Source organism: Leuresthes tenuis, unplaced genomic scaffold, assembly GCF_036924035.1.
Source record: "Leuresthes tenuis unplaced genomic scaffold, fLeuTen1.0.hap1 SCAF_8, whole genome shotgun sequence".
Taxonomy (NCBI): Eukaryota; Metazoa; Chordata; class Actinopteri; order Atheriniformes; family Atherinopsidae; genus Leuresthes; species Leuresthes tenuis.
The window spans coordinates 23,762,796-23,783,452 of NW_027325362.1; the positions used below are offsets into that span (position 1 = coordinate 23,762,796).

General features: G+C 40.5%; 1 protein-coding gene across 5 annotated transcripts; it reads left to right on the forward strand.

Annotated features, from left to right (window-relative positions):
* The first annotated feature begins 1,382 nt into the window (after positions 1-1,382).
* Positions 1,383-19,437, forward strand: papolg (poly(A) polymerase gamma). 5 transcript variants are annotated; one of them, XM_072391466.1, is made up of 24 exons: positions 1,383-1,843; positions 2,600-2,758; positions 3,622-3,688; positions 3,856-3,937; positions 5,599-5,708; positions 5,828-5,881; positions 7,451-7,562; positions 7,732-7,821; positions 8,338-8,476; positions 8,610-8,682; positions 10,442-10,562; positions 10,703-10,787; positions 11,116-11,169; positions 11,395-11,514; positions 11,610-11,719; positions 12,712-12,833; positions 12,939-13,096; positions 13,214-13,624; positions 13,871-14,033; positions 14,144-14,227; positions 14,330-14,389; positions 14,512-14,615; positions 14,734-14,834; positions 18,735-19,437. In XM_072391466.1, the coding sequence occupies exons 1-24, from the start codon at positions 1,827-1,829 to the stop codon at positions 18,908-18,910; spliced, it is 2,772 nt and encodes a 923-aa protein (XP_072247567.1). In that variant the 5' UTR covers positions 1,383-1,826; the 3' UTR covers positions 18,911-19,437. The 5 variants fall into 5 exon arrangements, with proteins under 5 accessions (XP_072247567.1, XP_072247566.1, XP_072247569.1 ...); XM_072391465.1 differs by having other exon boundaries at positions 13,214-13,620; positions 13,831-14,033; XM_072391468.1 differs by lacking the exons at positions 10,442-10,562; positions 10,703-10,787; positions 11,116-11,169; ... (9 more) ...; positions 14,734-14,834; positions 18,735-19,437 and adding an exon at positions 8,901-9,752 and having other exon boundaries at positions 1,443-1,843; positions 8,610-8,804.
* The last annotated feature ends 1,220 nt before the right edge of the window (positions 19,438-20,657 follow it).

The following is a 20,657-nucleotide window of genomic DNA, read 5'->3' on the forward strand; positions in this document are numbered from 1 at the left end:
TAAAACAAAGGTTGAGACTTGACAGTATTTTATAAACTGATTGGCCATATCATTGAAACTACAGACAGATGAAGTGAGTAACATTGCTCATCTTTTACAATGCAATGTTCTCCAGGGAAAACCTGCATTCTGCCATTCACATGGACGTCACTTTGACACTTGCTGCATACCTAACCATTTTGGCAGAGAAATCAATCATTTTCAACAATTGTTTGCTTTTAATAAATGGCCTTCTTCACAAAAAAAAGTGCAAAATGACTAATTAATAACGCTATGCAGTGTTATTTACGCGAGATAAAAACTAAGGGCTTTTTGTTCGAGAAGGAACGTTTCAGTCAAGCTGTCAAGGCTGATGGCAGAAAATGAATAAAACTATGTGTCCACTAGAGGGAGCTGTTCACATGGTAAAAGTTACTTCAAATGCCTGCCACAATCTCTTTTAACACTGAGCTTCCCCCCAAACAAACAAGAAGTTCACCATTACATAGATACAGACAAAAAGTGTATATAAGCATTTTGAAATTGTTAGAAAAGTTTAAAAGAAAACAAACAAAAAATAATACAATGCTTGTGTTTGTGCCATTTCACTTCTTCTTAATTTTCTTTACTTATTTTTACTTTGGCTTTTAACTAATTTGTGGAATTATTGCTATTAAGTGAGCAACAGGGCCAATAAAAACCCAACAAGAATGCACAAATTAGAATACTTTTCTTTGTCTTTCTCGGTTTCTAGCTGCAAGAATGTGTGCAACTGGTTAAATCAGAATCAGTTTTTGATTACTACCACCGAATCTATTGCATTTTTAGTGTTTTGCCTCAAGGCTTCTTCAGTCCAACTTAAATAAAATTCACTGATACACTGGAGTACACAGCAGTTTAGAACTCAGACATATAGGTTCTATTCTGCGACCAGAAATGCCCTCCTGTAAAGTATTATTATTACTTTGGACATATTCCTTATATACACGAACGGGAAGGGTGTACACGGTTTGCTTAAATAAACACTAAAAAGATATTTGTGCTGAGTTGAATTTAACTTTAATATTGTTTAATTGAGAAAACGTTAACTGCAAAGACTGCTAACGAGGCTAGTCGGTTCTTAAAAATAAAAAATGCGCGGATGCCATAGACTGTAAACTGTATCAAGTTTATGAGTAGGCGTAAACAGTGAAAGATGTACGAATTTGTACCTACAATGAACATTTTTGGCAATATCAGAGTGAAATTTTATATCAACTCCCATACATTTGGCCAAACTCTCAAGAAATTATCATATATTTGCTTTTACGCAGCCTAATTTCTAGCTTAAGTATAAATACGTCTTGCACATCGGCCACTCAAACCCATCTTCAGTAGCAGGTGTGGATTGCATGTTTGAGCTAGCATTCCGAGTTGTGTTTCGTATCCAACAGCCAGAGGCCTCCGTGGTCACGTGATTTGGGATCAGCGAGGCGGCGCCTCTTGACGATGGTTGTTCAGCGTGGTGCAAGCGGACGTTGTCCTACAAACACCGTTACATTTGTAGTTTTGCAAAAAAAAAAAAACTCATAACAGAAATTAAGCGCGCGGTTAACTGCTAGCATCCAAAAACCTTTCACGTTTTGGAGATGAATTATGATGAATATTCTTTCAGGACTACGAGCTGATTCGTTATCTTATAAGTAGTGATTCCGGTTCAGTGGGAAGGTTTGAACTGCTCTCTAGAAAGTGACCATTGTTGTAATCAGGTCGAGGCTGTTATCATTCCCACTTGCCGACTTTCTTAGTTTTTTTTTTTTTTTTTTACGGATTTACAGCAGAAATCAGTGCAAGTTTTTTAGAGTGTCATGAAAGAAATGTCAAGGTAAGTCATGCACGTGGCACGTTTCCCTCTAACAAGCTTTTTTGTTCGCGTTTAAGATCTCGAAGAATAGGCTAAAGGCTAATGTTAGCCAACTGTCACAACAAGGCCTGCAGCCACCGTACGTTTGCTAGCTTGTTTGTTGTTGTGTAACTATAGTGTAAATGGTTTTAAGAATGAGCTGTTGTCACTTGTTGATCTTTGTATAGGAAAGTGTCAAGTCTTCAACGCATCTAACCGGAAAGGGAGTCATTAGTCAAGCAATTCTTCCGTAGCAGACAGCTAACATTTGCTAACTTGCTAAATTAGCCAATTTGTTAGCGCTTCCAACCTGTTTGTAGCTTTCAAGCTAACGTTCCCTCGCCTTTAGCTGAGGTTAGATTTTGGTCAGTTTTATGTAGTTTTTGCAGATGTGTTCAATTCAGTTGTCATTTTTCGAATTATGATAATTTATGGATTCAAAACTTACTGATAAAGTTATTAAAAATGAAGTTAATTGCTGTAAGTTAAGTGTTTACACTGGGGTTCGCGGTAGTGGAAAAGGATCTGAACGGTGCTGTAGTAACAAATCTTTAAAAAAAATCAACAGCTTTCATAAATAGTGTTACCGAACTCGTGAGGATTTACTTCACGTCCATTACCTTACACGCGGTGTAGAAACGGTATTATTAGTAAGTGTGCGTAGAAACGTGAAGTGCTGATGTGAGGTAAATATAATTGCATGTGTTGCGCCTTGTTCTTATGTCATGTTCTTCACAGCAACATGCCTGGTGGGCAACAGCCTCAGAAACACTATGGTATCACCTCTGCCATTAGCCTTGCACCCCCACGAGAACTAGACCATGAGTACACAAAGAAGTTGTGTGATGCTATGAAACCTTTTGGCGTGTTTGAAGATGAAGAGGAGTTGAACCACAGGTGAGAAATGGCGTGAGCATTTACACTCCTTCTCATATCTCATAATAACCTGGAGCCTGTAACCAAAGGTTACAGCTGTCGTAGCAGAACTCACAAATGGGACAAACAAAAAAAAAATTAACACCTTAGGTTGCCCTGGGTGTGTCTATTGTATGCACAAACCATGAATTCTAACTATTACATGGTGTCTCTACTCTCAAACTCAAGGCTCTGAAATCATATCATACCCCAACAGTGACTATATCTTTCCACCGCAGGCTGGGCAAATAAACAACAAAATGTCATACTGGTTTTTAAAGAGCTGTAGAACATTAATTTTTTTATGCTAATGTCATCAAATTTGGACGCACATCAGGCTTTGCACCAATTGTTTTTTGGGGGGGGGGGGTTGTCTTGGAGCTCACAATTTCAGTTTTCTACAGGCATGCGTTTACAAAATCAAATTCAGATGTTTCATTGTTGCCAATGTTTTCAAGCATATGTCATTCAATGCCAGTTACATTTCCAGTGATTCTGGTAAGGGAAAGGATTTTGATTGTTAGCTTTCAAATGAGACTGATTTAAAATCAAGCATTTATTTCTCATGCTTCTGGAATGGCTCCGTTTATTTTGGGTATGTCATGGACGGACATTTTTCAGTAGATTTTTCTGCTCCTTCTCTCCTGTGTCCAAGAGTATACACTCATTTTTTTTAAGAAACAAAATAGGGGTGTATTTTTCACATTTCACTTGTACTCTTAGTCATGAAATTTAGCCGAACAGGTTGGAGTCTTGAGTCCTGTTCGGTGCCCTTGAAACGCTCATTCTCGGGTTGGCTTAAATAATCGGAAAGACGATCATTCTAATTTTTTCTTACTTTTCAGACTTGCTGTTCTTGGGAAGTTAAATAACTTTGTTAAGGAGTGGATTGCAGAGATCAGTGAATTAAAGGTAGGTTGATCTGCGATGCCAGATGCCTTCGTTTTATAAAATAATAAAATAAAAAAGCGATGATCTGATGTCTCACGAAACTATATTTGGAAACACTGAGGCAATCAAAAGCTTACCTCTGTTATGCCATTGATATGTTTTTTTGTTTTTTTTTTTTTCTCCTACAGAACCTTCCACCATCGGCAATTAGCTTTGTTGGGGGCAAGATATTTACATTTGGTTCATACAGACTTGGAGTGCACACAAAAGGTATGTGTAGACATGAATGCTGGGTGTTAATGTCATCGATGAACAGTTGGTATTTACTGGGAAGTCAGCCTTGCTTTAATAACTTTAAACTTAAAATACAGGAAGTACAACATACTACGCGCAGCCATGTCTAAGCAGGTGTGCATCGTGGCTGTTTTTGAAAAGCTCTGTTTGCCCTGCTGTAAAACGATGGCATTGTCCTCATCTTCTGTTGTTGTTTTTGAAAAAAACAGTTTTGGGGTCACGAAGCTGACCATTAACAGAAGGCTTTAGTGTGAATGTGCTCTGAACAGGTCAGCATTGTGAAACATCACTTGAAGCACAATTTCAAACAAAAAAGTTCATCACACTGTTCGAGTGAACATGTTTGAAGCCAGTCTACAGCTGTGTCATCTATTAGTATCATCGTTTTTTTTTTAATCTATTATCAAACGAGAGAGTACATAAAAATGGAGGAAGTTTACGTAAATCCTGACAGCAGAAAACAGTCCCTAAATTAAAATTTTTTTAAAAAAAATTTTTTAAAGTGACTTTAATATCAGGAATATTTGACAGTGCAGTGATGCTGTAGTCCTGCGATGTTTAAAAGTGGTTTGAAATGTCTCTATTTTGCTGGAAATAAAGTAAATATGCAAGTTTTTTTCCAAACATCATTGAAGATCACCGATGTCCTGTTTAATTTCTGAACAGGTAACACAACAGCCAAGTGCTCCCCCATACTGCATCCTGTACAATGTGACAGTATCCTGAAAGAAGCGTCCACTACCAGTCGTATTCATGGCAACAGAAAAGCTGCTGACAGTCAGAATTATTAGGTGTTACCTACTGAATTCGGCACATTCTATTATTATATTTGACTGACGGTGCTTTTTGAAAAGCTCTGATAGAAGTGAACAATCCTAAGCTGGTGTGTACTGACATTTGTTGCAGCGTAGCTGCCCTCAAAACCTACAAGTTGTGGTTTTTAAATGATAAAACTGACTTCATTATCAAAGTGTCACGTCAGATATTTTAATGTCTCCCATCAATAAGAGCTATTCCAAAAACATTTGTTTGGCTAATATGAATCGTCATGGCAGCACGTTGTTTAAGATGAATCTGAACTCGCACACTCTATGCTGCTTGATGTACTATCCATTTTTAAGCTAGATGCTAATGATTCTTGGTTACTGAGACTGTTTTCATTATAGTTGTTGTGTGTCTGAATGACATAATGCTTCCAGAACAGCACAGGTGGTTTAGAATTGTCAGTCTGAGGGAGTTGGGCTCTGTATTTATTTCCAGTCTTAAGAAGTGTTTTTTTTGTTTGTTGGTTTTTTGTTTTTTTGTGTGTGTGTCAGTTAGCGCGTTATATGAGCTTATTAAAATCAAGGCCAATCTTGCCAGCATTTTGTAGATAAGATCGCAACTGTGTCACTGCCTAAATGTTTTGGCTCTGCTTCAGAATTCTTGACCGTGGTTGAAGTTTGTAGACAAGGACTTCTGAAAGTAACAAACAAAAACCGAGGAAGCCCACTCCAGTTCTTCTTTTGGACTGCTCAACATAATATGTTGAACTCGGGGTCAACACTGGTTTTCCATAATCTGACCTCTTTGATGTTGGATTTATCAACTTCACTGATATTTTATTGAGGTCATGAACTATTGAACTGTTTTTGCAGGAGCTGATATTGATGCCTTGTGTGTGGCTCCACGCCACGTAGAGAGAGCTGACTTTTTCCAGTCTTTCTTTGAGAAATTGAAACAGCACGAAGAGATTAAAGATCTGAGGGTAAGTCGCTCAGTGCCACACTATCTCATGAGGCTTTGTGAGGACATATTGTGTCGTGGTGCTCTTACATTTGCACGTCTGTGCTGCTTGTGTTATATTTGTTCTCTTTTCTCTTCAAGGCCGTCGAGGATGCCTTTGTGCCAGTGATAAAATTCAAGTTTGATGGGATTGAGGTGAGCTATATAAATGCACAGAAAACACACAATTTGAATCAGCATGTTAAAAATGCCTTTGTATGCAAGTGTAGTGTTCACTGTTTTAGGATTTGGTTTAGTATTAAGTGACGATGAGTTGGAGTGGACCGTAACGGGGCTCAATATGCCGGGTGAACAACAGTTTCTCACAAAGTTGGGACACTATGAAATATGAATGGGAAATGCAATGTTCTGCAATTCACTTACAGACTGTATTTAGTTGAAAATGGTACAAAGACGATGTCGTCTATTAAAAGTGAGTTTTATTTTTTTGAAGCGTGTGTACTGATTTTTTTTAAATTTATTCAGTTATTCAATTCAGTTTATTCATACAGCTCCAAATCACAACAAATGTCATATCAAAGCACTTCAATGATACAGTCTAATTCATTGTAATCATAATCCAATTAAAAATTAGTCCAATTCATACATATGGAGCCAATTCAAAAACAATTTCCTAGCTAAAGAAACCAACAGATTGCACTGAAACTTGTCTTCAATCCAATCCCCCGTCCTGAGCGTGCCTGTGGCGACTGTGGAAAGGAGCGACTCCCTTTTAACAGGAAGAAACCTCTGGCAGAACCAGACTCAGGAAGGGTGGCCGTCTGCCTCGACCAGCTGGGGTTTGAGAAGACAGAAAAGAGGGGGGAAAACACCATAACACCATTCAAAGGATACCTGTTGGAACAGGGAAACACAAGTTAATGACAACAATAATGCCAAATGCAGATAATGTCATATGAGGAAATTAAAGTGGGGAAAAAGGGAGCAAAGTGAGGAAAGGTGTGGCATAGGAGGCCCCCAGCAGTCAAGGCCTATAGCAGCGGAACTCTGGGATGATTTGAATCCGAACAACAGGTCCGAGGTTAAAAAGCAAGACTTTTTCTGTTCCCAGTGTCCTTTTAGCAGTAAAAGAATTCCCGTGTGGCAGATAATTTAATGTATCGGCATTGGTTTGTCATTGGTTAGTGCGTTCACTTCTGGAGATGGCAGCCACACACAGAGTTCATGGCACCAGTTGGCAGTGATTGATCGATGTCCTGCAATTGAAGATTAGAATCTTCAGTTTGTGTTTAAACTTGGAGGACTATTGATTCAACTTGATGTCATTGCTATTAGTGGTGCTGTTGAATTTTGTACTGAAATATGCATCTCCACCTTCAGTCAGGGAGGTTGGGTATCAGAAGCCCAATTTCTTTGTTTTTCAGTGCCATTAAACGACGTCCCCCAGAAGCATCATACAGTTGAACTGACCCTTTTCTTTAACTGAGTATTATAGGACTTATCAGAGGGGGTTTATTGCTGTTCATCTCAGCAGTTTAGATCTCAACAATGCCCCACTAGTGGGAGAGGAGAAGCATTTTGGTGTTCCATAAACATGAAATTAAGTTTTGGGTGATCAAAATGTGACCGATGAATGTCAGGACATCAGCTCATTGAGCTGTAATTTGGTTCTTCAAGTCATCATTTTCAGATATTAAGTCCTCTGAGGTGATGGTGATTTTTCATCTCTACTGTGGTGCTGTTTTTTTGTCTCCATCTGCGCAGATCGACTTGCTGTTTGCCAGACTGGCCTTACAGTCCATTCCAGACAACCTGGACCTGAGGGGAGACTCCATCCTGAAAAACTTGGACATTCGATGTATCCGCAGCCTTAACGGTATGTTGCATGGCTTTTATTCAATGTGACAGTGACCACGTTTTAATGCGGGTTGAGAGGCTGAAGATGGGGAACGTTCATACATTTGTACAGTGTCACATTTTCAGTAACTCCTTGTCAGAAGTGCATGCGTCTGACTGTGACAGAATCTGATGTTTATTTGTTACAGGTTGTCGAGTTACAGATGAAATCTTGTACCTGGTGCCAAACAAAGAAAACTTCAGGCTAACGCTGAGAGCCATCAAACTGTGGGCGAAACGTAAGTGACGTTCAGATGTCTGATGCACAACCGTTTCAACTCCAGCACTGGAGTTTTTTTCAGGAGCTGCTTGTGAGAAGACAAAACAGTGCATTGCCCTCATCTTCCTAATTGAAATTGGAGACGTGTCCAGATGCAGGTTTACATTGATTTAATACAGAACAGTAATTGTTACAAGCAGGGAGTTTTTTTTCCTACACTCTGGAGTATCTCCAGCTGTGAGCACGCATTTCACATGAAGCTCATCCTGCTGTCTGTGGACATGAAGCAGAAATTGCACAGAAAGTCCACCCTTGGTTCTACAGCAGTAATGTGGGGTTCATGTTTGAAAATAATAATTGTCACACATCCTTTTTGGTCCTTTTTGTGTGAGCTATATCCACTTTCTCATGCACAAATTAATGTTTTATGCTCAATTATCAGTGTTAAACACCATGGTCCTTTCTTGACTTGACGCACTTTGCTTGTCCTGTTGGTGAATATGTTTCACATGTCCCCACCTTTCTGTGGCTTCAGGTCGAGGGATCTACTCCAACATGCTGGGCTTTCTAGGTGGAGTGTCATGGGCCATGTTGGTGGCCAGGACCTGCCAGCTCTACCCCAACGCTGTGGCTGCCACACTTGTCCACAAGTTCTTCTTAGTTTTCTCCAAATGGTGAGAATCCAGTCTTTTGATTCGGACTTTCATCTTCCACTTGATGTTAGTATTTGACATCTCACATGGCTCAGATCTTTGTATTTCAGAAAACACACGTTCATTTACTGTATTTGTCATTTCCACCCTGTAGGGAGTGGCCCAATCCAGTGCTATTGAAACAGCCTGAGGACAGTAACTTGAACTTACCTGTGTGGGATCCCAGAGTGAGTATGGCCGTTTTTTGTTTTTTTTTCTCTTCATATCTATATTATGTGTCATGCCCCCTGTTTTGCAAAGTTGTTGCTGTGTTGACACAGGAAATGCTACCTGGACAGGCTTGTAAAAGGTTTGTCAGTGTTTTCTACTTTAGTTTCACAGTTAGATTATAGGTCAATTTCTTGTCTTATTTCTTTCTTTTCATCCTTCTGTCCTCATGTGACAGTTCCCCTAACTCTGCTCAGAGGAAGTTCTCCAGAGCAGCTTGAAGCAAGGAAGACTTCCTAAATGGACGTCTATCAAATAAACGCACCCCTTCGATGCAAAGTGTATTAGCAAACAAATATCATAACCGAACAGTTTTTTTTTTCTCAAAATCCTCTTGAAATGTCACTACGCTTTAACCCCTCTCTGTAATGGCCACCTTATCCTGTTTAGATTTGTTTAGTGCTCAGTGACCGCTAATGTAAACATCACAGAGCCACAGGTGATGTCTTAAACTAACAGAGACACTTAAACGGTCCTCTATGTCAGCATAGAAGACTTAATAAGGTGAGTTATTGAACATATTCCTGAGGGGTGGAGGAGTGTTTTATTTGTTTGCTATGATAGTGATATTAAATGATTTGTTTTGTGCCTTTCCGTGGACTTTTCACGTGGTGCACTCGATAATGAAAGAGACCGGCGTTTGGAAGATTTAATTATTAGTTTCAAAACATTAGGACTTGTAGCTGATGAGCTAATGATGTTGAGACTTGTATAATACGCATGTTTTGATTTTGCTTCATAAGCAACTTTATTTCTGGTTATTATGCTGCAAGCAAACTGTGGATGTGGAATCCACTCACCAGGGGGTGCTGCAGATTATGTTCTCTTACAGCCACAGTATGAGTACATGTCACTTTCCCACCCTTGACCAGAACTGTAATATAAATGTGTGACTTTAGTCAATAAACCTACTTCTTCCAAACTAATTGTGCCAATGCTTTAAGGTAAAACACTTCATTGTAACACAGCCTTTTGGAACTGCTCTGTCATGTTTGTTGTGTTCCTTTAGCAATAAACACATTTTAATTGACTTTTTGTGTTGTTTCCGTTCAGTCACAGAAAAAGTGTACTTTTATCGTTTCCAAAAGGTTTTGATTCATAATTTAGTCTGAAGTTGTCAGTTATTTCAGGAAACCAGTAATGTTTTCAAGGATTTGTGAATTCTCACTTGGTACGCCGTGTGTAATGACTATGAACAAAGCATAAGCAATATATTTACAAATGCAGTACTGGCTTGACTGATATGTCTTCAGAATCCAAATTTACTTTGCATTTGTTTGTGCTTGATTGGCTGCTTATTTTCGCTGCGCTGTTTGCACAGTTTTCAAGGCATTTCATCATCGGAGGACTTTTCTATGTATTAGATAAGTAGCAAGATTTGCAACAGCTGCACAGATCATTTGTATAAATCAGTTACAACTCACAGAGAAGACCCATCTACATGGTCTCCTTCAGTAAAAGGCTAATCACTTCAGAAATTGCTTCCCTGATTCCTCCATTTTTAATGTTGCTTATTGGAGGAAAAATGCAAATGAGAGAGATGTATATTAAAAAAAAAAAAAAAAAGTGAATTAGGGTGCATGTTCTTTTGTATTAGATGCTTGGGTGGGAAGTAGGCCTACTTACTGAGTTTGTTGGGTGGAGTGTGTTAACTTGTTTGCATAGATTGTCATTCACTTCCAAAAGCAAAACTAACCTGTCCCATGTTCCTCTTTTTAGGTAAATCCATCTGACAGATACCACCTGATGCCAATCATCACGCCTGCCTACCCCCAGCAGAACTCCACATATAACGTCTCCACGTCGACGCGCAGCATCATGAGCGAGGAGTTTAAACATGGTATACAGAGCCACTGAGTGATGTAGAATTGAAATCTGCATCCTAAACGCCAAATATATTGCGCTTGCTGTGTCTCTCAGTACTTTAATATGGAACCTAAAAGGTTGCTGCGTTGTCCCTCTGTGCCTTGTCACCGACAGGTCTTAATGTCACAGATGAGATCCTCCAAGGCAAAGCAGAATGGTCCAAGCTCTTTGAACCACCAAATTTTTTCCAAAAGTACAAGTAGGTGTTGATATTTGTCACATTTGTTCATCATGATACCAGTGTAGGACCCATTTTCAAGAAAATTGTTTGGAGCTGAGCCGTTTCTGTGGCATCAACCATTATCGCTGGCAGTAAACTGTATTTGTGCCATTGAAACTAGCATCAACTTATTTTTCCCTACCGACCTATTGTATAAAGGTTAAAGTTTGTATACAATTAGCAAGAGCTCATTAATTGTGAGAAAGTCCTCGTAGAATATTTCATAAGTGTTTGGCTTTCTTTTCTCAGTTCGTTGGATAATGTTGTTCTTTTTTTTTTTTTTTTTTTTTTTTTTTTTATGCTGCAGGCATTACATAGTTCTGACTGCCAGTGCATCCACAGAAGAAAACCACTTAGAATGGTGAGTGACAAAGGCCAGGATTTCCATTTTTATCTAAACAAAGTAAGGCAATGTTCAGCTTTCACTTGTTGAAATTGCATTGGCAGATTTGAGTGATCCAGCCAGCTTCCCATCCTGCTGTTTCTTTCTGTGTAGATTTGACATATTACAAATTCTAAGAAAATGTGCACGAAGCAAAGAAACTGTGCTGCTACTCACTGTGCATCAACCTCCTCCTCCGAACAGGATTGGCCTCGTAGAGTCAAAGATCCGCGTTCTGGTGGGAAACCTTGAGAGGAACGAGTACATCACACTAGCGCACGTCAACCCTCAATCCTTTCCCGGATCCAAAGAGAACCGCAACGAGTGAGTCCAACTTTATCCGTGCACACCAACTGCTACAGCAATAAAGTATCCTGTTATTCGATAAATCCAACGGACACCATGTGTTTCTGCAACAGGAATGACTTTGTTTCCATGTGGTTCATTGGGATCATCTTCAAGAAGGTGGAGAACGCAGAGAGTGTGAACATTGACCTGACATACGACATCCAGTCCTTCACAGACACTGGTAATGTTTGGAAGTGGTTGTGAAACAGTGGAACTCATTTCAATCAATGAGAGTTACTGTTAATTTATACTGCAAATCACAGATAATTCAGCCAAATCAACTGTATTCAGCCACTTAAAGTCACTTCTCCGAAAATTCAAGTTTTTAACCTAATTAACATCTTTACAAGGGGATTTTTTGTGTTACAAAGTTTATTATGAGCAAAAGCAGCCATCGGCACAATGGCACAAGATTTCTGCTTTGAATTTCCAGAGCACCACCTGCACCACCCAGAAAGGTTATGTCAGACAGGCTGAATGTTCTACGTAGACTGCGGGGTGGGCCTGTCGAGTTCATTTGCATGTGCTGTTAGGAGCCGTTGATTCCACAAGCGAGTAAGCCATGAGCAGAAGTTGGCACAAGCAAACAGATTATTTTTGAAGGCTTAATAACCACAGGGGTGGGAACTTTACCACTGACTTTTACAGTATTTCATATAATCCATATAAATGGTACCTTACTCAAGAGATGAGCCAGAGTTGTGCCAACACATAACAGAAAACCTGTCTGAGAATCGTGTTTTCCAGTGCTGTACATACTACAAGAACACTGGGGTCAGTCAAATTGTGTTTTATACTTATGAAGTATAAATGGCAGCCATGACTTGCTGAATTCTTGAAATGCTAAGAACATTACCCTCATTGCTTCTTTTAGTATTGAACCTGCTAAACTATCCTTTATACATTTTATTAAACTAATGGGATTTATGTGTGTAACATGTAACACTTGAAGAACAGTTTGTGGAATATACAGTATTTTGTTTTGTTAAGTTTCACCACTGCAGACCCACATCACATTTTAGTGCATGTGTGGTCTGATTCATCTTATCCGAAGTACATGTTTCCTTCCAGCTTTCCTTCGTCTCATGACCAGATCAAGGAAAAGTGCTTAGTGAAGGACTGTTGTTCTTTTGCTCCGCGATATCGGTTTTAACTTGATGTTCTTCCCTACAGTGTATAGACAAGCGAACAACATCAACATGCTGAAGGACGGGATGAAGATTGAAGCAACACATGTGAAGAAGAAACAGCTCCATCAGTATCTCCCCCCAGAACTGGTGCAGAAGAAGAAGAGGGTAAGACGTCTTCCTTGGTGTCATTTTGCTGTTATGGTGTCTTTTGTCACTATTTGATTTCCTTTTTGTTTGTTTTTTTCGGAAATCTCTGCTCTTTTTCTACAGAGCATAGCAGAGTTGAACCGTAGCTCTAACGGCGGGAGCTCAAAACGTAACTCTCTGGACAGCAGTCACCTGGACAGCTCCAGAGACACAGACTCAGGGACACCCTTTACCTCCCCAACCAGCAAACCTGCTAAACCTACATCTGACACGGATGATGGGTATGAAATACCTTTTTTCTTAATGTTAACTATTGACCACGACAAGGCTTCAGTCCACAAGATGATACTTAGCAAAATGTGTGATATTTCTGGGGGGTTTTTTTCTATATTTTACAGCGTCAGTCCTCCCAAGAAGCTTTTTGTGGAGAGCTCCACAACACCAAGTGCCGCACCAGACACCGCATCCGATGCAGCACCTGACACCGCTTCCGACGCCGCGACAGCTGCCGCACCAGACACAGCACCAGACGCAGCAGCAGATTCAGCACCAGACGCTGCACCAGACGCTGCACCAGACGCTGCACCAGACGCTGCACCAGACGCTGCACAAGATGCAGCACCAGCACCAGACGCAGCACCAGACGCAGCACCAGACGCAGCACCAGACGCAGCACCAGACGCAGCACCAGACGCAGCACCAGACGCAGCACCAGACGCAGCACCAGACGCAGCACCAGACGCAGCACCAAGCGCAGCCCCTGCTGCTCAAGACCAAGGCATGTCCATCCCTGTCATCGGCTCAAGTGAGTTCAAATGTCACACAGATTAAACCTATTAAAAAAAAATGAAGTTCTGTTGTTTTCCTGCATATCCTATTTATTGTTTTGAATTATCAGTCAGAACCACTTGCTGGCCATCAGTTGTATACATAATAAATGCCAAGAAAAATCTTCAAACCTAGACTAAATGAATATATAATATATTTTGTTCACATCTGTCTCCTCATTCTGCAGAGCCTCCAGTTAAAACAAAGCCGCCTTCTCCACCACCGAGTAGCTCAATCAGCGCAGCGCTGAGCGGGAATGTGAAGCCCTACGCCACCAGCAGCCCCAAAGAAGAGCCCAACGGCCTGGAGGACCCCGTCAATGGTGCTCCTACCAAGAGACCACACTCACCCACACAAGAGGACGTAGCAAAGAGGCACAAAGATTCAGATGTAAGAAAAGAGCACACAGTTAAGACGGACAGGTTTCTGGTCCTCTTAGACTTGATTTCAGATTGAATAGAATTGACTGGCATGAAAACTTGTTCTTTGTTTCGCTGCAGGTGGTGTCCAGTGAAGACTCTGCTTTCAAAGAGCCCTATCCACCATCCTCCGACTCCAGTCCACATGGAGAAGCACCCAGTACTGTAGGTGTCCCTCTCAATACTTCTGTACCCATGAAGGTAAAACCAGCTCCATGAATAAAGTTGAATGTTTTTTGTTTTTTTTTTTTCTTTCTCCACTGTTAGCCACCTCTTTCTGGATCAAAGGCGAAGCCCATTCCAACCATCGATACCTCAAGAACACAGGTAACCTAGTTATTTTGTACTCTATTAGTTTTCTCTGGTTTTACTGGGGCATTTATGAAGCAGTTATCAAATTGTGTCTAATCAGCGTGGGGATTTCATTATGTTGCTGTTTCCTACCGCAGAGACTTCCCAGCATGGAGCTGCCAGACGCCTCCTCACCTCTCCCAGCCAGCAACAGCTGTCGTGTCGTAAAAAATTCCATTAAACTGGCCCTCAACCGCCACAAGTGAGATTCGTCTTCTCCTTTTTTTTTTTTTGTCAGCTCCATTATACTGCTGCTGTCAAGTCATTGAGTTTCTGGTGTTGTTTTTATATGGCCTGACTATTTGAACGTATGCGTGCAGCATCACACCTCCGAAGCCCCCAGTGTTTGATGGCACCCTCGCCACTGATGCTGCTCCTGTTGGTGAAGAGAAGGGCATGTCCATTCCTGTCATTGGCTCAAGTGAGTATTTGTTTTTTTTCTCACCAGCACCATCGTGGTACTAAGCAATGCAAAACATTTTTTGTCAAGGAAAATGAGTAGTGGGGGGGCGGCCTTTAAAGAATAAAATAATATATTAATGAACCTTGTTCAAAACAACAATAAAATTACTAAGTCGTATTAAGATATTTTACTTCATTTTTTTCTAAGGAGGAGTAGTGTTAACAAACACTAGAAAAACACGCAGGTCATCCCACTGCTTTTAGTTGTTTAAAGTTGGTTTATGGCAATGACTTTGCCAAATTCTTCATAGACAAAGTCCAAAATATTAGACAAGCAGTTGGTACATCAGCAGCAGGTTCAGCATATGTACTGTGTCCACCGAAAACCGGTTTAAACACCATGACACTATTTCAACCCATTAACAGTAAAGACCTGGAGGACATCTTACGTCACCTGAAGTCCTCCTCTTGCTGTTTAGACATCCTACCAACAGGTTTTTTCAAAGGGGTCTCAAAGACTTTGGAGTCAGACCTGTTACTGATTGTGAACTTGTCCTTAACGTCAGGTGTGTTTCCAGAGCCACTAAAAACAGCTGTAATTAAACCTCTGCTGAAAAAGGACAATCTTGTCAAGACGCAAATGAACAACTACAGGCCCATCTCAAATCTCCCATTTATAAGTAAGATCATTGCAAAAAGCGGTTTTTCAACAGCTTAATTACTTTTTAACACAAAATAACTGCTATGATACCTTCCAGTCAGGCTTTAGACAGCACCACAGCACTGAGACTGCTCTGACCAAAGTGTTTAATGACATATGTCTGAATACAGACAGTGGAAAAATGTCAGTCTTAGTTTTACTGGATCTCAGTGCTGCCTTTGATACAGTTGACCACAATATATTACTCAAACAACTGGAGAACTGGGCTGGTCTTTCCGGAACTGTACTAAACTGGTTCAAAACATACTTAGAGAACAGGAAGTACTTTGTGTCAATAGGTAACTTTACATCTGAGCAGACAAGAATCACATGTGGAGTTCCCCAAGGTTCCATCCTGGGACCTCTTCTGTTTAACATCTACATGCTCCCACTGGCACAGATTAAAAAAAACAACAACCAAATAAACTACCATAGCTATGCAGATGACACACAGATGTATATAACAATGTCACCAGGAGACAGAGGGCCTGTACAGGCCCTTGGAAAATGCATTGAGGAGATTAATGACTGGATGTGCCACAACTTCCTCCAGCTAAACAAAAACAAAACTGAGGTAATTGTCTTTGGAGCCAAAGATAAACGATTGAAAGTCACCACAGAGCTTCAATCTATAAATCTAAAAACGACCAACCAGGCCAGAAATCTGGGTGTAGTGATGGACTCAGACCTAAATTTGGACAAACACATTAAGGCAATAACAAAGTCAGCCTACTATCACCTTAAGAATATATCAAGGCTAAAAGATCTGATGTCTCAGCAGGACCTGGAAAAACTAGTCAATGCATTCATCTTTAGTAGGCTTGATGATTGTAATAGCATCTTTACAGGTCTGCCTAAAAAGTCAGTTAGACAACTGCAGCTCATCCAGAACTCAGCTGCTCGAGTCCTCACTAAGACCAAAAAAGTGGAGCACATCAGTCCAGCTCTGAAGTCTTTACACTGGCTGCCTGTCCATCAGAGGATAGACTTTAAAGTTCTGATGCTGGTCTATAAAGCTCTGAATGGTCAAGGACCAAAATACATCAGTGACCTCCTGACCCACTATGAACCTTCCAGACCCCTCAGGTCATCTGGATCCGGTTTTCTATCAGTTCCCAGAGTCAAAACCAGACATGGAGAAGCTGCATTCAGCTTCTATGCTCCACATGTCTGGAACAAACTCCCAGAAAGCCTCAGATCAGCTGAAACACTCAATGTATTTAAGTCCAGGTTGAAGACACACCTATTTTCAGCTGCATTTGAATAAGCTTGAGTTTCAAAACGGAATCATGTTTTAACTATTGATTTTATCTTTCATATATATAATTTTTTCTGATTTTATCTATTGTTCTTATTTCCTTCTTTTGTTTAAATTTTAAATCATGCTTTTTATTTCTTCTGTTTTAATGTCTCTGTGAAGCACTTTGAATCACCTTGTTGTTGAATTGTGCTATACAAATAAACTTGCCTTGCCTTGCCTTGCCTAAAGAGGTCAAATGTGTTCTGCAGTCTTAACATCGCAGAAAATGTGTTTAAAGACGGTCATCTTGACTGATGTGTTTTTGATGGTGTTATTTTCTATGCTAACAAAATCAAGCCACCTCCTCTTCATCTTATCAGCCTATTAACTATATAGTCTACACTTTTACATGCCATCAGAAACAAAAAAAAGAATTGTCAGTCAGACCAAATCCAGACTTGTAAAATACATATACTGTGTTTTCCAGACTATAAGTCGCTCTGGAGTATAAGTCGCATCAGTCAAAAATGCGTCATGCAGAGAGGAAAAACATATATATAAGCCGCATTTATTTAGAAATTTATTTCACTAAATCCAAGATCAAGAACAGACATTTAATCTGGAAAGGCAAGTTATTCAACTAATATGATCCGGTGACACATGTTCAGTTACCTGCTTTTCAATGAGCTCATGGAAACTGTCAACCTTTGCTTGGAAGTCTGCCGTCAGTTTCTGACACAACGTCGTCCGTGCTCTCATAGAGGGGTAGTTGCATTGCATGAAGCGGTAACGCCAAGAAGGCCCGCCTGCAAAGTAATTTCTATTCATCTTCTTGACAAGTATTAGGGCGTGGAGATGTAACTGCATCGTTGACAAGCCTCTCCTGGCATTACGTTGTTCAAGCACCCATCGGTGGACTCGTTCCTCCAGCTCTGATCATCTTGCTTTTAGCCCGCGATTAACTTTCTTTGTTTTCTTCATTGTAGTAAGATTAATCTCTGCTCTTCGCCAGTCCTGCCAGTTTCTCACTCACTCCAAAATTCTTTTTGCCGCTCGATTATTGTTTTTCGGCTGCACATTTTACTACCTGCAGTTTGTAATCTGCAGAATAGGATTTTCTTTCTCAGTTGTCTTTAAGTTAATGTTTTTCAGTTCAGTGGTACAGGAGCAGCATATTGTTGTCACAAACCTAGAGTCGTCTCGTGGCTGTAGATGGCAATGTTTACTCCTTGGTTCATGTCAGTCAATATGATTTGACATTTTAAAAACATGTTAAATTATATATATTTTCATATATAAGTCGCACCTGACTATAAGTCGCAGGACCAGCCATACTATGAAAAAAAGTATAAAGTAGTCCAGAAAATACAGTAAACAGGTTAGTCTGACAAAAATGAAAACTCTTAAAGCTGGACCAGACCCAAATAATGCAGCTGAATGCCCATTAAAGCTGCGCTCATTTGCATATTTTTTTTCTTTATTTTGTCTGACGTTTGAACGTAAAGCAGCCCGCGAAGACAATGTGTCCACTTGTGGTTGCTCGAAGCATTACCAGCCTGTTTTGTCCTCTTAACATCCTCTCAAATCACCATTCAGGCAACTTAAAGACAGTCTGTGCAGTAAATTTGACTATCTTACACGATCGATGATCTCCTACAGTGACAGCAGCAGATTTTCTTGAACGTTTTCGCACACGACATCGGACATTCGTTTGTGACGACCTCTATTCCACTTCCATGCATCTAAACTGGGACAGTAGTTGAATTAAATGGCCAAGTTTAGCCGTGGCTCAACGTGTTGACTATGGACACTTTACCGCAGTAAAAGCACAATAAAATAATAACTAATAATAATAAAAACTCTGAAATGTCAGTGAATAAAAACAAATATTTTTACTCATTTGAATTATTAAGATATGACTACAGTTTTGTTTTTGTTGGCACAGTTAATAGTTTTTATCCTTCTCTTCATCTCTGTAGAACATGTGGTATCCAAACACGTGGTGCCCCCTGTTGGCAGCTCGATCCCCACTCTGGTGAGCCGAGTTGCTGACCCCCTGAACGGAGCGGCCTCAAAAAGACCCCACTCCCCCTCTCTGGAGGAACAGGCAAAGAGGCTGAAAGAAACAGAAAAGGCTAGAATCCACATAGCTTAAAGACTCCTCTAACTAGACTGGAATTCATACCCACGCAGAGGTGGGGCTTTACAGTCGAGTCAAACAGCAAGAGGAGGACTGCACACGGGGACGGACAGGTAGCGTGTTCAGGTCGGTCAGTCTGATACGTGACGCAGCAGGGCAGACACCTCAGCTCAAATCTTTCAGATTACAGATTTGTCAGTGGATAATGGATTCAGTCAATGCTCTCACACTCGGAGCCAGAGGGTGTTCAACCCCAGAGTCCCGGAGATATGACTTGAGAACTAGTTTTGGTTTTTTCTTTACTCCTCCTCCCTGTGTTTAACATGTACACAAGGTCAACGAGCTGTTCTTCTTTTCCTTTGCTCACTTACCATGTTTTAAGAAAAAAGCCCAGAACAGTTATTGATGCTTGTCAGACACACATCTGGAGTAAGAAGATTTCTGCCGCCCCCCCCCCCCCCCCCCCCCCCCCCCCCCCCCAAACAGAAGCCTGTACAGTAAATGTTGATGTACATAACTTTTTGTCTTAAAAAAAAACAAAAGATTACTGTTAAGTCTTTTGATCATTCTATTGTAGTTTTATCTAAAAAGGAAAAAAAGTTTAAAAAAGTTTTTTTTGTTTTTTGTTTATTTCTCTCTCTCGCTCTCTCCATCTCTCTCTATCTACTGCTTGTCAAAAACAAAATGTCTCCAGCCCAGGATATATATATATACTTTTTTTGTTTGTTTTTTTAGACACTGTATAGGTTTAAATACAGTTGCAGAGAGCATTTATTGAGGGTTTGCTTGGATGTGACAGAGAACACAACCACAACTCTTTCGGACCTGCTCGACTACCCAAAGTGGACTCCAGGTTAGTATTGGACTTGCAGTGTGTCGGTGATCGTAGATGCGCAGTGACATCGGAGCTCTTCAGGCGCCAGAAAGAGCAAGAAAATCGTCCTCAACAAGAATGGTTGTGCATTTTCTTGGAGTGGTAATGGTTTGTTCTTTTTCTTTTTTTCTTTTCTCTTTTGACTTTTTTTTTTTGCAATTGTTTGTTTCTTGGTGGGATTTAGTGATGAGCAGCAAAAGAACCGTACTAGAATTCTACATCCGATAATACCTCCGTTCAGTGGAGCGTCTGTGTTCCACCTTCTGTTGTTCCCCTTAGTTGGTGAGTTTTGCACTCACTTATCACGGGCCTGTAAGGTGGCAGGTTAGACAAGCTCGACAGATTGAGCGCTGAACAGTTCAGACAGTCCAAAAAAAGGAAAAAGGAAGAAGAAAAAGCTTTTAATACCAGTTTTGTATACGTACATGTCGGTGACAAATTCTGACACCCGACATTAACCTCTAATTCGTCATGAACTCGAAAAGAAAAGGGAAAAAGGAGAAAATCATTTAGGATACTGCTCGATAACCCCCCACCACCGTCACACACGTGAACACCCATCCATCCACCCTTGCGCGATCCATTTTCTTGCGAAGACTGATCCTGGTACCAACCAGGGCTCGGTTGTAAGCACATTTCATGTCCATTGGAAAGATTGTGGCGTTTTGTGGGAGACAAAAAAAATGGTTTTGAAGCCTTTTGAGGAGTTTTCGGTTTGTTTGTGCGTATGTGTGCGTATATGACTGACTGTGTGCGAGCATGCATAGGTGGCTGCGTTTGTGTCAGTAAGAGAGAATCCGCTTCATTTTGGGTGTTAACCCTCTGTGCCTCCTGTGGAGGTTCTTAAAAGGCATCTCCTGGTTCCATCAGTTGTGAGTGGTGGAGAGG